The 15,971-nt window shown below is 39.9% G+C and overlaps 2 protein-coding genes across 3 annotated transcripts; one reads left to right on the plus strand and one right to left on the minus strand.

The window, feature by feature from the left end:
• The first annotated feature begins 6,513 nt into the window (after positions 1-6,513).
• LOC125513887 (thylakoid lumenal protein TL20.3, chloroplastic) lies at positions 6,514-11,672 on the plus strand. The gene is made up of 6 exons (XM_048679100.1): positions 6,514-6,904; positions 6,998-7,027; positions 8,381-8,487; positions 8,955-8,989; positions 10,549-10,677; positions 11,163-11,672. The coding sequence occupies exons 1-6, from the start codon at positions 6,594-6,596 to the stop codon at positions 11,352-11,354; spliced, it is 804 nt and encodes a 267-aa protein (XP_048535057.1). The 5' UTR covers positions 6,514-6,593; the 3' UTR covers positions 11,355-11,672.
• Positions 11,673-11,836: 164 nt separating this feature from the next.
• Positions 11,837-15,397, minus strand: LOC125513886 (NAC domain-containing protein 7-like). Of its 2 annotated transcripts, XR_007286215.1 has the most exons (6): positions 14,869-15,397; positions 14,672-14,780; positions 13,322-13,502; positions 12,935-13,206; positions 12,057-12,860; positions 11,837-11,973 (listed from the first exon to the last, which is right to left on the minus strand). XR_007286215.1 is itself a non-coding variant. In XM_048679099.1 (5 exons), the coding sequence occupies exons 3-5, from the start codon at positions 13,479-13,481 to the stop codon at positions 12,234-12,236; spliced, it is 1,059 nt and encodes a 352-aa protein (XP_048535056.1). In that variant the 5' UTR covers positions 13,482-13,502; positions 14,672-14,780; positions 14,869-15,397; the 3' UTR covers positions 11,837-12,233. The 2 variants fall into 2 exon arrangements, 1 of the variants encoding a protein (XP_048535056.1); XM_048679099.1 differs by having other exon boundaries at positions 11,837-12,860.
• Positions 15,398-15,971: the final 574 nt, after the last annotated feature.

The raw sequence follows: 15,971 nt of genomic DNA on the forward strand, positions 1-15,971 counted from the left end.
TCGAACCAAAGCATCTAGCTAGGCCTCCGCCTCTGTAACGGCTCATCAGCGGTCGATCAGTTGATGACCAGAGCCAGAAGCATTTATTATATTGCAGCCAATCATGTTTCATGTTAAAATGAGGATCCTAGCCAAATTACCATGTTTCCTTTATATGTTTCGAAGCAACAATAAGACAATCTTGTAAATGTTTCTTTGTCCTTTTTTTGTTCGTACGTTTTTAGTGACCTACTATTCTACTCCCTCTGTAAACTAATATAAGAGTGTTTAGATCACTAAAGTAGTGATCTAAACGCTCTTATATTAGTTTACGGAGGGAGTACTTTTTTTTGAGAAACTACTAATCTGTATTGAAAGAACGTCATAAATATACACATATCTCTAGACTTAGTTAGGATAATTAAATTAAATTATTAAATACACATCCGACTATCGGATCGTTGGCGGTTGGCAATGAGCTTTGTATTTCTTTCTCATAAAACCCATGTGGACAACAATGTCACACTGGTAGACTTAATTTCCAGAGAATCAATCGGTTTTCACCTCAAAACTAAGACCATACACTGCAATAGTAGCAAGGTTTTGTTTTAGATCACCAAAAGTGACCGATCCTTCAAAAGATTGCCCATTTTCAAATTGAATATTTTGCAGTCATTGAACACAAAACTAAATTTACTACAAAAGTCATTTTTATATTTGCTGGAAATATCTAGAAGTCAAGTTTTTCTCAAATATGCACGAGAGGTGTATCATATATTATAGAAGAGAAAGGTACAGAAACCCAACCACTTGGGTGGGGTAAATGTTACATGGTAGCCCACCCTCTACTCTTGATTCAATCACCTAGCCAGTGTCGCAAAGAAGGAGCCATTGTCTCCCTTTAGGATCCCAACTTGCTACCATGCTCGGCCTTCGCTGTCATTTTGTCTATGACCGTTCATGGGGATGGCAAGGCGCCATCGAAGACTATGGAGTTCTGGTGCTTCCACATTTCCCATAAGACTAGCGTGGTGATAGTCTGTGTTTCCTTCTTCTGTCGACCGATGCATCTCCTGCTACTGCACCAAGGAACAAGGGTGTCTCCGATAGAGAAGACATATCCGAGTACCCAAGCGTCGACTAAGCCGTGTGCCACACCAACCTCATGAAAGCGCATTCGATCAAGATGTGATTGATAGACTCCTCTTGTTGATCACAAAATGGATAGCTATCATAGTGGAGCAATCCTCTCCTCGCCGGACGGTCCGAGGTCCAGCACTAGATTCTCATAGAGAGCCACGTGGAACATCTGCATTGTAGTGGATCCTTTGAACTTATGTAGAATTTGTTTCAACTAGACCTACAAGCACCGGCTCTAGGAGCCCACCTCAGCCCATGGGGCATAATTTCTGGCCATTTGGTACCAGTACCAAACTAGACTCAGTACATTGATGGGCTAGGTAGAATCTAGCCTAAGACCAACGATTCAAAAGATCTGTGCAAATCAATGTATCGTTAAAAGAGATTTTTAAAGGGAAACAAGCACGCTAATAGACTACTTTTGCAAACTACGAAAATTATTCCACCACTCATCATTCCCCTTGTTTGGGGAGATTTTTAATTAGGCACTTTAAACGGGAAGGGATGGAGTATATAAACAATCCTCGATTAATGCCTTTTGTGAGAGAAAGCCATTAGATGTCTTGGATTCATGCTAACATCTATATCTAGATTATGATTTTGTTGCTCTCCTTTTGTCACTAAATAGGGATCCACATCAAAATTTTACATATAAACCATGCTAAAATACCAAAAATGTTATACCGCCTTCTACTAGTGCTCGCCTATGGCGACGTGACGTGAGTTGCGGCCTAGTTAGCACGAACGGTTTTCTTTGTGCGTTCTTTTTAAAGGAAAAGCCTACTGGCACTTTATTCTAAAATGGACATAGCTAGATCTTTGAGTACATGTGATCCATTTAGGACGGATGGTTTTCTTTCTGTGTGTTTACGTAACGTGCAACTGCCTTTTTCGTTTTTTCGTATGTGTTTTCTTAAACAGGTTTTCTACACTTCCAGAAGCTTCTGACCGACTTTTTAATTCTTTGTTTTCTCCGGGTTTTTGGCCCATTTTTATGTTTTCCATTTCAATTTTCAAGATTTTTCTTTTCAAATTCATGATTTTTTCGCTTATTTTTTGCTTTATTGGGTTTTCGACTTTCTTTGTGTGTTCTTTTCTGATTTTTCTTTCAGTAGTTTTCGTTTCGGCTCTTATTTTTCCTTTTTTGTTTTACACTGATTTTTTTGCTTTTATCCTATTTTTCTTCTTCTTTTGTGTTTTGCACTGTTCATTTATCGGTTTATTTCTACAGTTTTTTATTTTCTTTTGTTTTCGTATTTTCTTCATTTTCATAAACTTTGTTTGGGTTTTCATGGAAATTTTTCGAATTTCTAACAATTTTTAAAATGCATGAATATTTTTTCAAATTCATGAACATTTTCGGAATTCATGAATGAATTTCAAATTCTTGAACGTGCTTCAAATTCATGAATTTTGAATTTATGGCCATTTTCTAAATTTGCAAAATTTGGATCCTGAACATTTTTTGAATTTGTGAACAATTTTTAAGTCATGAACCATTTTTCAAATCAATGAGAATTATTTTCTGAATTTACGATAAGTTTTGAGTCCATGACCAGTTTTAAAATTCGTGAACATTTATCGAATCCGTGGACATTATTTTGATCCATAAGCTTTTTTGAACTGGCAAATAATTAATTTGTGAGCAATTTTTTAGTTCATGAACATTTATTCGAATCCATTTAGATTTTTCAAATCATTAACAAAATTTGAAATCACGTGAACATTTGCCAAAAAAATTGAATTCCAAAACATTTTACGAATCCGTGAACATTTTTTTGCATCCGTCACCTTTTATTAAATTTGTGAACATTTGTTATCTGTGAACGTTTTTTTAAATGTGAATTCATGAAAAAACAATATATACATTTTTAAATTCAAGAACATTTTTCGAATACACACACATTCTTCGGAAATTGTAGACTTTTTTATTTGGTGATTTTAACAAACTTTTTAACATTCTTTGAACTCATGAATATTTTTACAAATTACTGAACCAATTCTGAACTTAGTGAACATTTCTAAATTCACATTTTTTTTAAATATGTGTTGATTTTAGAAATGTACAAAATCCATATAAAAAGCAACAAGCAAAAGGTAAGAAATAAAACAAGCAAACCCTTACATGAGGCAATCTCGTACGTTCATTTAGGCAAAGCAAAAGGTGAGAAAAAACAAGCTAACCCCATACGTGAGCGTTTCTCAAAATAAATAAAGACCATACGTGAGCGTACCGTGCAAAGAAAGGTATGTGAGCGAGTTGGTTACTGCATACTGGACCTAGCCCATTTACTGATCGCTTTGAGTGATCACTCCATTGGGATTGCTATAGGCGCGACTGCCACAACTTCTATTTGATGCCTTCTGCGCCCGTAAATGTGTTATCCGCAAAACGGCACCCCCCCCCCCCCCCCTATGCGGCGGCCCATTTTCTCTTTTTATTCCTTTTTCTGTTGACTTCCAAAAAAAGGTACGTGCGACGTGATTCCAACTCGGGACACCCTCGTTCAGTATAAACTCCAGTAACCAACTAAGACAACTCACCTTTTTTTTAGTACTTAATTCTTTTTTCTTTTTTCTTCTTTCTTTTGTTCGCTGAAGCTCTCGTTTTTGGGAAGCTTCTCAAACCGGTTCTTTGGTCGGTTTTCTGGATGGTTCTTATTTCCTTTCCCTTTTTTTGTTTCTCTTGTTATTTTTTGTACGTTTGAAATCACATTCTTTTAAAAACTCATGAACTTTTTCCAAATTCATAAACATCTATTATATTTGTTAGATTTTTTAAAGCGATGAACTTTTCTCAAATCCAGCAACGTTTTTTAAGTCCATGAATTTTTAAAATTTATGGACTTTATTTAAAATTTGATGATTCTTTTTCAGAAATTGATGGACCAAAATCATTGAACTCTTTTGCAAAGTCAATGATTTGTTCTCAAGTTCTTGAACTCTTTCAAAAATTTATGAACTTTTAATCTTTGAAGTTTTTTTTCTGAAAATCTATTAAAAAAATCAAATTTCATGATTTTTTTCAAAAAATTGAAGTTCTTTTGATACCCGTGAACTTTCTATTGCACATCAATGAGTGTTTTTTTTCAATTCCAAGTATTTTTTTCCTAATTTTTCAAAGTTATTTTTATAAAAGTCAAATGTTGACTGGTCAAGAGCTCACTGGTCCATGGATGACCGATCAACCATCGACCCAAGTGATCAAATATATGAGCGCGATGGAAGAGACAAGCGACCTGAGCGATGCGAGGAACCATTGGCGCTTGTTGGGCCAAGCGCAGGCGAGCAACACGTGAGCGCCAGGTTGCTTTGAGCGTTTGCCTGAATTGCATGTGCCAATGCGCCGGCCCCACGGCCCGGGGCTTAGTGATAGAGGCGAGAGTGCCGATCTTTCGGTGAAATGATAACTATCAATTTGGTGGAGATGACTTTGACGATCCGACTACAAACGTGCAACGATGTTGCGCCTTAGCAATCGCTAAACCAACTTCGAGAGATTATTGATCACAAGCACGATCAACCTGACCACGAAGGTCTATTCCGCAAGCAATTGAAAAACAAACAAGAATATGATAAAGTAATCCAAATATTGATAAAAGTGAGGTTCTAAAAACGGTCTTGGCCTGGTCATTGGACACAAACAAAGTATACGAAATTGCAGCAACGGCTCACTTTTAACTAATTAAAATCCAATTGTAAGACGACGCCCTAAGGGTTGCCTTTATAGAGAGACAGAGAGGAATATCGTCCATCCTTGGCAAGGTGGGACTAAATTCTATCCTAAGTCGTTTTCCCTATTAATACGGATTCTTAAAACTGCCTATTAAGTGTACTTCAAAAATACATGGGTCTGACCCAAAAATAAGGTGACGCAACATCAATAATAAGCTATGGACGAAATTTATGAAAATCCATTTTGTATATTTCGTCCATCTTCCAGATATCATCATGGTAGCTTCAAAGTGCGTAAATCTTTCACTGGCACCTCCGTTCTTGTTCTCTTCGCACGCACCTTCATCTCCATGATTGATCATGCTTCAATGTTCAAATCTTCTTGTCCATGCCCGACCCTTCAATTGTAAGCAACACAAATGTATCTAAATTAGGCAACATCATATTCTCATGAACATTAAAAACATTATCAAGAAACAAAAGTACCTGATAATTTAACCGATGTGCATGAGCTCTAGTAATTGGTCCAATAGGTATAGTAGTAGGGGTTGTGGGTGTAAGTGTGGTAGCCATGTCCTCATCACTTGGCGCTCGTTTGTTTCTTTCGTTTTTTTGCGAGAATCGTTTGTTTCTTTCGTTATTTTCACATTTTTATTTCCTTTAGTTGTTTGTGTTTTCAGTATTGTTCATATTTTGAAATATTATTAATATAAATTACAAAGATCATTTCCCATAAATTTTGAAAAAAAATGCTAATCTTACATTTGAAAAATGTTAAACGTGAGCAGATTTTTTCCCCTATGTATACAAAAAAAGGTACAACGTGTATGAAAAAAGTTGTCTTCAAAACATTATATGGAAGAATGTTAATTAGAAACAATTAAACATGTATAAGAAATCCTGATGTATAAAGAAAATATACAAGGTGTATGTAAAGTGTATAACATGTATGAAAAAGCAGACATCTTAACATAAAATGATTTTTGTATTCATGTATTAAAAAATGTGTGTAATGTATATGAAAATCGTACATCGTGTATGAAAAAATAGACATCAAAACATAAATATGTGAAAATGTTAATAATGTATTTGAAGCAAGCTACACATTTATTAAACAATGTTCCTGATGTATACAAATTATGTAAAAAAGTAGACATAAAAAAGGTATTTTAAAAAAAAATTGTCTGTATAAAAATGCTTCTGATGTATACAAGACATCTACAACGTGTATGAAAAATAGTTGACATCAAAATAAATGTTTGAAGAAAAATATTAATCATGTGTTTGAAAAATGTTTTAGATGTGTACCAAAAATGTATAATGTGTATGAAAAAGAAAATATGCATCAAAACATATACTCTCTCCGTTCACTTTTATAAAATGTTTTAGACAGCTGAAATTAAACTGTTTTGAGTGTTGTCTTAAATGTCTAAACGGTGTTATAAAAATATAGGATGCTCTTGCCCATTTGGCGACACGCTGCTCCTGGACATCACATCTTGTGTCAGGTCTACATGAAGGGACAAGATCAATTGACTGATTAAGCGAGATATAGCTCACGCGCATAATGTAGAAGTTATGGGCCAATGACAATGCCCTTTTATATTTTAGATGAAAGATGGGCTTTTATTTATATAGAGAAATGGCCCAAAAACAATACGAGGGCCCAAATATCTGCGACCACTGGATTTACTCCCCGTTCCCCGTGCTCCCCGTCCGATGGCTGTGCTGCCCGTTACGTGTTCGCGCGCGAGCCACCACCCGTCCACTCCCCACCTCACCCTCCTTCCTAATCCGCCATGGCTCTCGCTTCCACCTCCCCTCTTGCCGCCACCGCCGCTCGTCCTAAGACTTCCGCTCCCCTCACGCTGTGTCGTTCAGGCCGCCTACAGCGCATCTCCTGCCAGGCGACCACCGACCGCCCCCGCGGCGGCAATGCGTCGAACACGTCGCCGGCGCCGCCGAGGTGGCGCGTAGCGGTCTCTGCAGCCCTCGCGGCTGCCGTAGTCGTAGCGATGCCTGCCCACGCGGATCTGAACAAGTACGAGGCGGACCAGAGGGGGGAGTTTGGCATCGGCTCAGCCGCGCAGTTCGGCAATGCGGACCTCAAGTACCACGCGCCGCCTGCATCTTTCCGTCTCTTGTTCCTGCTCGTTTTTCTGCACTGGGTTGCTGATGCTGTCCTCTTCTGTGGTTTTTGCAGAAACACTGTGCATGTTAACGAAAACTTCAGGTTGGTTTCTAATTTATTTTCAGTTCCATTCTTAAATTTATCTATACGACTATACCAGTAAGGTACATGTGCATTGCACGAATGAGATTTGACAACCAAATTATGAATAAATATCACACTATAGCATGTAAGCTTTGAGTCATATATGCATGATGTAGATGTTCGTTTAATTATTATAGTTCATCTCATTCAAAATCAATTAGTTTTATAAAAAAGTTAATCTATTTTAAGATTCATGGAATTGTGCATTGTAAAGCATAAAGTAAAAACAAATAATGGCAATTCATTTAGAAAAAAATTTAGGCAATTATTATACGGAAGATTCTAGAACAAAGGAGAAGTGCTTGTGTTTTGAGGTTTGTGCATTATGCTTAAGTTCAACCATGGAGTCTTCTAGATTGTACATGTGGCAGAATCTGGTGGAATGTAGATGATATCCAACGGCCAGTAGTGCTCGGATTTGCCATCTTTACACCGTCGGATTGGCTTCATCCAACGACCATCTTTCGAAGTTATTCTCACACTATATAGGGGTATATAGACAAATTAAAATTCGTGCATGCCCCTATGTCAAATTCTGCTACTGACATGTACTCCTTCCGTACCACAATGTAAGACGTTTTTTGGCACTAGTGTAGTGCCAAAAAATGTCTTACATTATGGGACGGAGGGAGTAACTTTTAGGGACTAAATGAAGCAAATAGAAGTTCTAAAAAAAATTATCCATGCAGCAGAAGAATTGCTTGCTTTGTGACTTCTTGGGCCTTAAATCAATGTTGTTTTTATGGAAGTGTACTATTTTTCTTTTCGAAACAGAAGTATACATATTTATGCACCCCAGAAAACTTCAAAGTAGATACTTGTGCACCTCAAATATTATATCCTTGTTTTTAAGATACTGCATTCTATACAAAAAAAGGTATTTGAAGTTATCTAGCTCAATCTTATATGGTCATGCTTGTATTGTCGGTGGAAAGTCACATTCTTTAGACCTTAGATCCTAGGTGGACGATGCATTCTGAAATACTGGTGATTGGTTTGTCAATTGGTTTGTCCTTCTAGTATATGTCAAGATCTCTCTGTATAAAGTTTGCTTATAATGGAGGAAAGGCAGTCCAAATGTTCAACCAAAATTACCATAAGTCTGCATCAAAATACAATTGGTGTGCATTTAGATGCATGTTCAAGAAAAATAATATAATCTGCAACAATAAGCTGTATTTAGGGGAACAATGTAGCAGTTATTGTGATGCTTATCTCCAACATTTTTTTGTCAGCATGGATAACTGAAATAAGAGTAGATTTTCCTATTCATTGTTTCGCCTTTAACTAAGACCTCAGTTATTAATGTAGGCGGGCGAACTTCACATCTGCTGATATGAGGGAATCAGATTTTAGTGGTTCCACATTCAATGGTGCCTATATGGAAAAGGCTGTTGCTTTCAGAGCGAATTTCACAGGTAAGTGTAGTAACACCTTTTCATCTCTTGGAGATGTTAGCCGTCCTCCCAAATGTTATTATAATTGATGTGTGCAATGTCCTCAGTCCACATAATTAATCACCTTCCTTTAGTAATCAGCGGTCCTTTGATGTGCCTTATCAGGGAGACCACTACAGGTCTACAGTAGAGATATTTTAGATCACTCTAGCTACTACACTTACAAGCAACTCCACTATTTCTTCTAAGTATAAACTCAGCGAAGGAAGCTAACTATGAAGTTCATTGCCTTTTTTTGGTTCCAAGTTGAATCACTATGGTACTAATAATGCTTTAGCTACCGGCACAGGAAAGTTATAGTAGGATTCTCTGTGACTTTTACCCTAGTGGTTTTGACTACAATCAATATTGTCACGCGGTACTTAAATCTTCTCATGTGGATATTCATGAAATGATTTTCACGATACTGCTGTTTTGGTTTCATGCAGGTGCAGATTTGAGTGACACTTTAATGGATCGCATGGTAAAACCAGAATGGTTTCTTTAGCTTGATCATGGCTGTTTTAATTAGCAGCTAATCTGTGCAAATGCATGTAACCATACATGTAGTGCATACTGTCATGGTCCTGTAGACTGTATGTGTTGATGTGTCCTACAGAAATAAATTGCTATGCCAACCTTAATATTTCGATGAAATGTATTTTATTTTTCTTTAGCAATGAATTATTATGATGATAACACTGCTTAATAATTTACGGCAAGACAAGATGTCGGAGTAAGAACCCAATTTGTTGGTGCCAGCTCTATACTATTGTCTTCTGTTTGTGTCATTCATGCATGAAATTTTAACAGCACCGAAATATCTAATTATCTGAACGATCAAATAGAACAGAAGACTGAAATAAATGTTATCTTCAAGTGGGGTTTCCCCACCATTTCCTGTTCAAAATAAAGAAATATAGAAGGCTCGTGAAATGGAAACTTTTGTATCGAAAACTACAATTGGTTGATGATGTGATTGCTAACTAAGAAATTCAATGTGATCATATGTCTTTTCTGCTTCTATATATGTATGGGGTGTTCTGGAACATGCTGCTTCACCATCTCTTCTGTTCTCATGTGTTTTTTTAATCTCTGTCTGCATTTCTTGGTTATGATGTTCAAGTGTATATGAGTGTCTTGAGAATCTAGTAATGAATAGTCAGACAAGTCCAGCCGTAAACTTCCAAGGTTTAACATTGACACAAGTATGGAATAAAGGTCTAAGATGGGCATTCTCTGTAATAACAATTTAAACATCGAGTTCTCATCCACCATTACTAAATGCTTGGAAAGATGCTCTAGGAAAATGCAGACAAGCAATAAAATATATTCCAATTGCATTATCTTACTCTTGATTGAATATACTGAAGGCGAGAAACCGTCAAACCTTGATCACCAAGAAAGTGACTTAAAACTCCTTTGCCCTTCTCATAAAGCACGATGCCAACCACTAGCACAGAGCATTCGACAGTCCAAATTTGCTGTTAAGGCGTTAGCCTCTTGTCGGGTGGGCTACAGTGATTGCTCTCTTGTGCTGCTGCCTGCATCAGCATATTTTAATTTTGTCTCTTCCTTTGTACATAAAAATGCCATTTCCAATGTTAACTATCATGCATTTATCCTGCCAATATTTTCAAGAACAAAGAATAATTTCACACACTAGTGGACACTTTATCTCCTGTTGAACATTACCCAGTGGTTTCATATTGATCCAGAGGCTTTTACAAAATAAGGAGTAAGCGTGCCTTTGTATTCATTTGTGCATGTTTAGAATTTGTCATTGGGGTGTGAAAAAAATGTAGTGAAGCATACATTTTGGCAAGAGCAGTCAGACATTCTTATATGCTTCTAGTGCTATATGCATGCATATGCTTCGTCAGATTTGCAAATGTGAAGTCAAGTTCAGTGATCCATTCACTTATGATGGCTACTGGAGCCATTTCTCCTGTTTTAATTGCAATAGGGATAGTTGTCCAAATAAATAATTCCATGGCAGATTTACCTTTAAGCAAGTTTTGAACATTGAATTATTATGGACAGGTTCTCAATGAAGCTAATCTCACAAATGCTGTGCTTTCACGGACTGTCCTTACACGTAGTGATCTCGGTGGAGCAACCATTGAAGGTGCTGACTTCAGCGATGCTGTTATTGACCTACCACAGAAACTGGTACATATTTGCTTTTATCCCAGTATTATCGCATAATTCTGCCATGTAGGTTTATGACCTTAAACAGCATTTGTAAATTTCATGATTCCATGATAAACAGTTTAGCACTTCAATTCTTTCAGAGGCATCTTTCCTTTCGTTCCTGTTTTCAAGTGTTACAATCATTTATGCTTTGTGAATTCTTCCTATTGGATTAATGTGTCTAGTTTGTAAGAGCTCGCCCATAAACTCTGAACAGAAGCTGCACTTTGTAGAAGGAAGAAAAAGGAAATTGTTCATATGTCCACTGAGTAATAAAGTCAATTCTGACTGCACTATTCGAATATATTGTTCCGTATTTAGAATCTCCATGAAACCATGATATACCAAAGGATCACCCTACTCTGGTGATCATCAGGGTCGATCTTCAATGTTTTCGTGAGTTCTCTTTCTAGAGCTTAGGCACACATATAGAAGATGCCGATTCTGATAATTCTTAACTGTAGGCTTTGTGCAAATATGCAAGTGGGACAAATCCTATAACTGGAGTCAGCACCCGGAAAAGCCTTGGATGTGGCAACAGTCGCCGCAACGCATATGGGAGCCCTTCCTCCCCTCTTTTAAGTGCGCCGCCACCTAAACTTCTGGACCGTGATGGTTTCTGTGATGAAGCTAGTGGTTTGTGTGATGCGAAGTAACGGGGATTGATCCAGTATACGGTAAAAGTTGAGCACTTAATGCTGTATATGTATGGAAAATTTGAAGATTGGGTGAAAGACAAAGCAGAATGGATCAGAAATTCATAGAATCCAGCCTTTTCATCTTCTTTTCTCCGAATGTTGTGACAATGCAAGGGAATCAGTTAAACTAGGGAATCTTCGGGAAAAAGGTAAACTGAGGAATGTAGGTAAAGTATTGACACTGAATAAATATTTTGATGCCTTCTGTAAACTATGTACATGTATCATAACATATTATACGCACCTGTCGCTGTAAAAAAAGTGCCAATTGCTTCATTCTCTAGTGTATCCTAGCTATCTGACCAGAGGAGTAAAAGCAGTTTTGTCAATAAATATACTTTCCATTCCATTTCAATGAATTGAGAGATACATGGTACATATATAGAGTTGGTAAAACATTGTTGGTGCATCGGCAGTGTCCTTAGCTGCCGTTTGTGTGATGGACTGCACAAAATAGACGTCCATCAACAGCTTGACTATTTTCACAAAATGGTCAAGTCAGTCACTGAAGCCCCTTAGCCTCAACTTTCGGCTACCTTATTAGCATCAGGTCCAGAGACCTGATACCAAATACTCCCTCTGTAAATTAATATAAGAGTGTTTAGATCACTAATTTAGTATTCTAAACGCTCTTATATTAGTTTACGGAGGGAGTACTACTATAGATACTACATAACCACTTCGGTTACATATTTATTATGTATATATATGTGTGTGTGCATATATATACCATGATTAATCATGGCATACATGGCCAGCTATATTTGTACACTAGATCAGGTCTGGATTGTATAAATTGTGTAGGATGTCCAATGGAGTTGTGCTTGCTTGTGCATGCTATTTCCACAGATGAGCCGAGCCTAGGCCGGCAGATGTCGAAGCATAGTCCAGGGCCTCTTCATGCTTGTTCCCTGCCTGAAACACCTGGACTGCTGCATTGGAGTGAGTGGCCTGCTCCTTGGGATTGGTACCGTCATGGCTGAACAGCTGAGACGCGACGAACTTGTCGAGGTACCTCCAGTCGGTGGCCGACGATTCACCAGTGTAAAGCGCATGGTCCATCGGCGGTTGCTGCGCTGCGAACCTGGAGGGCCCGTCATGCGCGAGGGGGTGATTGCTGGTCGACGACAGGATGCCGCCGCTGCTGCCGTGGCCAATGTAGGCCGTAGTAGGCTTGGGGCTCTCCAGGTGAGGAAGCTGTTGCATGAAGGCCTCCTGCGGCAGGAGGTGATGGTACTCCAGCTCCGGCTTGCAGTGGTACTGCTGCTGCTGCTGGCTGTGGTACGATGCCAAGTTCTGGGGGTGGTGGTGCTGGTACCCGAGCTGCCTCGGCGAGTCGAGGTCCGGCATGAACCCACCTCCAGCGCCATGGTCGTCGAACCAGCAAGGCGAGTTCATATCTGCCATCCTCCGCACCGTCGCGACTCGCTTCTTGAACACCCGGCAGACCACCCATCCTTCCTCCTGAACGATCAAACCAGCCATGGTTAGCAAGTGAAATGCATAAAGGTAAGGATGGAACGACGAATAATACATACGGGCGTGGCTCCATTCTCGTTCGTCTCGAGGCGGTACTCGTGCATGATCCAGTCCGACTTCTGACCGTTGGGCGCACGGCCCTTGTAGAAGACGAGGGTCTTCCTCATTCCGACAAGGCAGTGGTTTGTGTAGATGGGCTTGTCCCTCCCCGTCGCCTTCCAGAACCCGGCGCTCGTAGCCCTGTTGGTGCGGGTGCCCGTCGGGTACTTCTTGTCCTTGTGGCTGAAGAAGTACCAGTCGTTCTGCTCCTCCATGCCAATCTTGCACTTGTCTGCTTAGCCAAAATTACCATTAATCGGGGCACGGCCGATCGATCAATGAGTTCAGTGTTTGTGATTCATGTTTGCATGGGCTGACAAAAATGTGCCGATTAATTAGTTAGTTACCTTGGAGATCCCATGGCTCGATTTTGTACAAATCGACGTCCTTTATGACGTCCAGGTCAATCTTCTTGGATGCCACCTTCTTCCTCAAGTAATAATCAACGAGCTCCTCGTCGGTAGGATGAAACCGGAAACCCGGCGGAACATGGGAGAAAGTGTCCATTTTATTCCACTATCAGCGTGACTACATCACAAAGAAAATAAAACAGTAATAAGATTGAATAGCACATACAAGCTTTTCCCAATTACATACACTGCTTTCTCACAAGTTTTCAAGCAGGAAGCTCAATTAGGGCACATGGTATATATAGCAAAATAAAATTTAAAAAATGAGGTGTTTCAGTTGTAGTTCCTCACAAAACAAAACAAAACAAATGTTCTTTTTAGTTAGCTTCTTATGTATATTTTCTTGTGAAGATGTTGCTTTGTACCCAAGTTTGGTAGATGGGCACACTAGCTGTATATTTCGTTTACAATTGGATGAGAAGCTTTTGTTCCATTTCAATGGGATTGATGATATTTCAGGAAAAGGCAAGCAATCATGACAGTAGATAAAAAGTGTCAGACTCTCATCACATATACGATAACCCGATTAATTCAATGTTCTTGCCAGGTTACTTTTGTGTCAAGGAAGCTAAGATTTGTGAACACACATGTAGATGGACCTTTCAGCCGAAAGATATATTACATGATCGAGCTAGCGTATGAGCAAAATACGATGCTTCAAACAAAATTTGGGTAGTATGACATGGAATTAATATGGGAACACAGATAAAAGGCTAAACAAGATATAGAATATCCGTTTTGGCACTGAAAATGTATCCAAATTTATGCATGCTCTTAAGCCTCCTTCCCAAGTGAGGACTTCCTTTTATGAAACTAAGGCAGGTACTGCATAAAATAACAAATACTTTCAGCGGACAATGAAACCACCTTCATAGAACAAGAGCGGCATGTAGGAAAAGGGTGACCCCAAACCCAATTCATCCATAGAGAAGCAAAAAAGAAAAGAAAAATTGTACCCTACAGGTGGATATACAGTTAACTGCAGGTTCGGAATGAGTGCATTCTGCTAGCTGAGTCCATGTGGAGGGACTCATTAGGATCAACCGAATTTGATCTATTGGAGTGAAGACTTCGTATGGGGCACTACCACAGGTCCACAATAAAAAACACCAGCAATGCAGAAAAACAAATTTGGAAATCTTCAACCGATGAAAACATGTAGAGGAGATAATCAGTGCAAGGAGGTTAGTGCATGAATGCATGTTAATTAGAAAACCATACAAGTGGGTTCATTGAGAGAGAGGGGGAGAGAGAGAGAGAGAGAGAGAGAGAGAGAGAGAGTCTTACATATCGCACTAGAGGAAGAACAGAAGCCTGATCAGCGGCAGCGCACGCCCCAGCCTATCAGAGCACGGTCTTTGCAGATTCTTCGTGTAGTAAGTACTTCTCCTTGCGCCTATCAGAGAACCAACTTGATCAGTTGGCAACCTCTCTCAAGTACCTTCGACCGATCCAAAGAGAGAGAAAGAGCAGGCGCTCCTTACCCAACGAGTGTGACGAGCGCCGCCCGAATTTATACACAGGCCGCACCGCAAGAGAAGGCAGCTAGCTAGATAAGAAGAATATATACAGAAGATAGAGGGCCGGTCTATATCTCCTCTTACCACACCAACTCGTAGCTTGCTAGCTATAGGCAGCTTGGGCTTGATCACGCAGTTGAAGCTATATAGGCACGCACGCTGTGTCGTCTCGCTTTCGCCGGGGCGGAGGGGGAGAGGGACACGCACGGATGGGACACCGACCGGCGGAAAGGGCGGATGGATTGCGGGCAAAGTCTGGCTGAAATCCGGGGAGCCCTGGATCTCCTGGTGCCCTTTCCCAATTGGCCACCCCGCTCCGCGCCTTTCTCCACCGTAACCGCCACCACCTCCACCCGCCACCAACAGCGACCGCCCGCTACGGCGCCGTCCGAGCCGTCCGAGGCTTGCTCCCTCTCCCGGCCCTGCTCGTGCTGGCGTGTATGCGTCTCTCTCAGATGTGGCCGGCCGGAGAGGATGGAGGAGAGGGGGAGGGAGGAGGTGGAGTGGAGTGAAATGTAACGGGGGCTACGGGGTTGCCTCCCATATATATGGTGGCGTTCTAGAGGGCCGGCCCACTGCCAGCCACTCATGGGAGCTGGAGTCAGGAACACTACAACTCTCTCTCTAACTAGCTACAACTAATCTCTCCCTCTCTCTCTGCGAAATGCCACATGCACCAAATAGTAGAGCACGTAGCATAGCAGCAGTCCCAGGGTGGAGGCGTGGAGCTTAGGCTGTCCATAATGGGAGTATCATAGGTAGTATCATGCATGTCAACTAAGCAATTTTGATGAGATGGCATAGAATTAAATGAAGAAAGAGAAGCTCGAGTATCATATCATGATACCGTATCATATTAAATGATGTGCTACTTTGTGTCATGCATGGCAATAAATGTAGTCCTCTATAATACTAATAAATGATACTATGCATTAGGGGTGTAGTATCATAGACTAGTATCATATGCATGATACTAGTATATGATACTTCCCATTACAACCAGCCTTATTTCAAATCACTCAGATTAACCTACGGATCCAAGTGGGGATATACCCTATGATCATGCA

The sequence above is a fragment of the Triticum urartu genome, chromosome 6 (assembly GCF_003073215.2).
Source record: "Triticum urartu cultivar G1812 chromosome 6, Tu2.1, whole genome shotgun sequence".
NCBI classification, from domain to species: Eukaryota; Viridiplantae; Streptophyta; class Magnoliopsida; order Poales; family Poaceae; genus Triticum; species Triticum urartu.

Bases quoted from the DNA above. Each gene is read 5' to 3' on its own strand.
- LOC125513887 (XM_048679100.1), top strand. From the start codon at position 6,594: ATGGCTCTCGCTTCCACCTCCCCTCTTGCCGCCACCGCCGCTCGTCCT. The intron at 7,028-8,380 runs GTTGGTTTCTAA...TTATTAATGTAG, and splicing joins CATGTTAACGAAAACTTCAG to GCGGGCGAACTTCACATCTG. The intron at 10,678-11,162 runs GTACATATTTGC...TCTTAACTGTAG, and splicing joins TTGACCTACCACAGAAACTG to GCTTTGTGCAAATATGCAAG.
- LOC125513886 (XM_048679099.1), bottom strand. From the start codon at position 13,481: ATGGACACTTTCTCCCATGTTCCGCCGGGTTTCCGGTTTCATCCTACC. The intron at 13,207-13,321 runs GTAACTAACTAA...TTGGCTAAGCAG, and splicing joins CGAGCCATGGGATCTCCAAG to ACAAGTGCAAGATTGGCATG. The intron at 12,861-12,934 runs GTATGTATTATT...TTGATCGTTCAG, and splicing joins ACGAGAATGGAGCCACGCCC to GAGGAAGGATGGGTGGTCTG.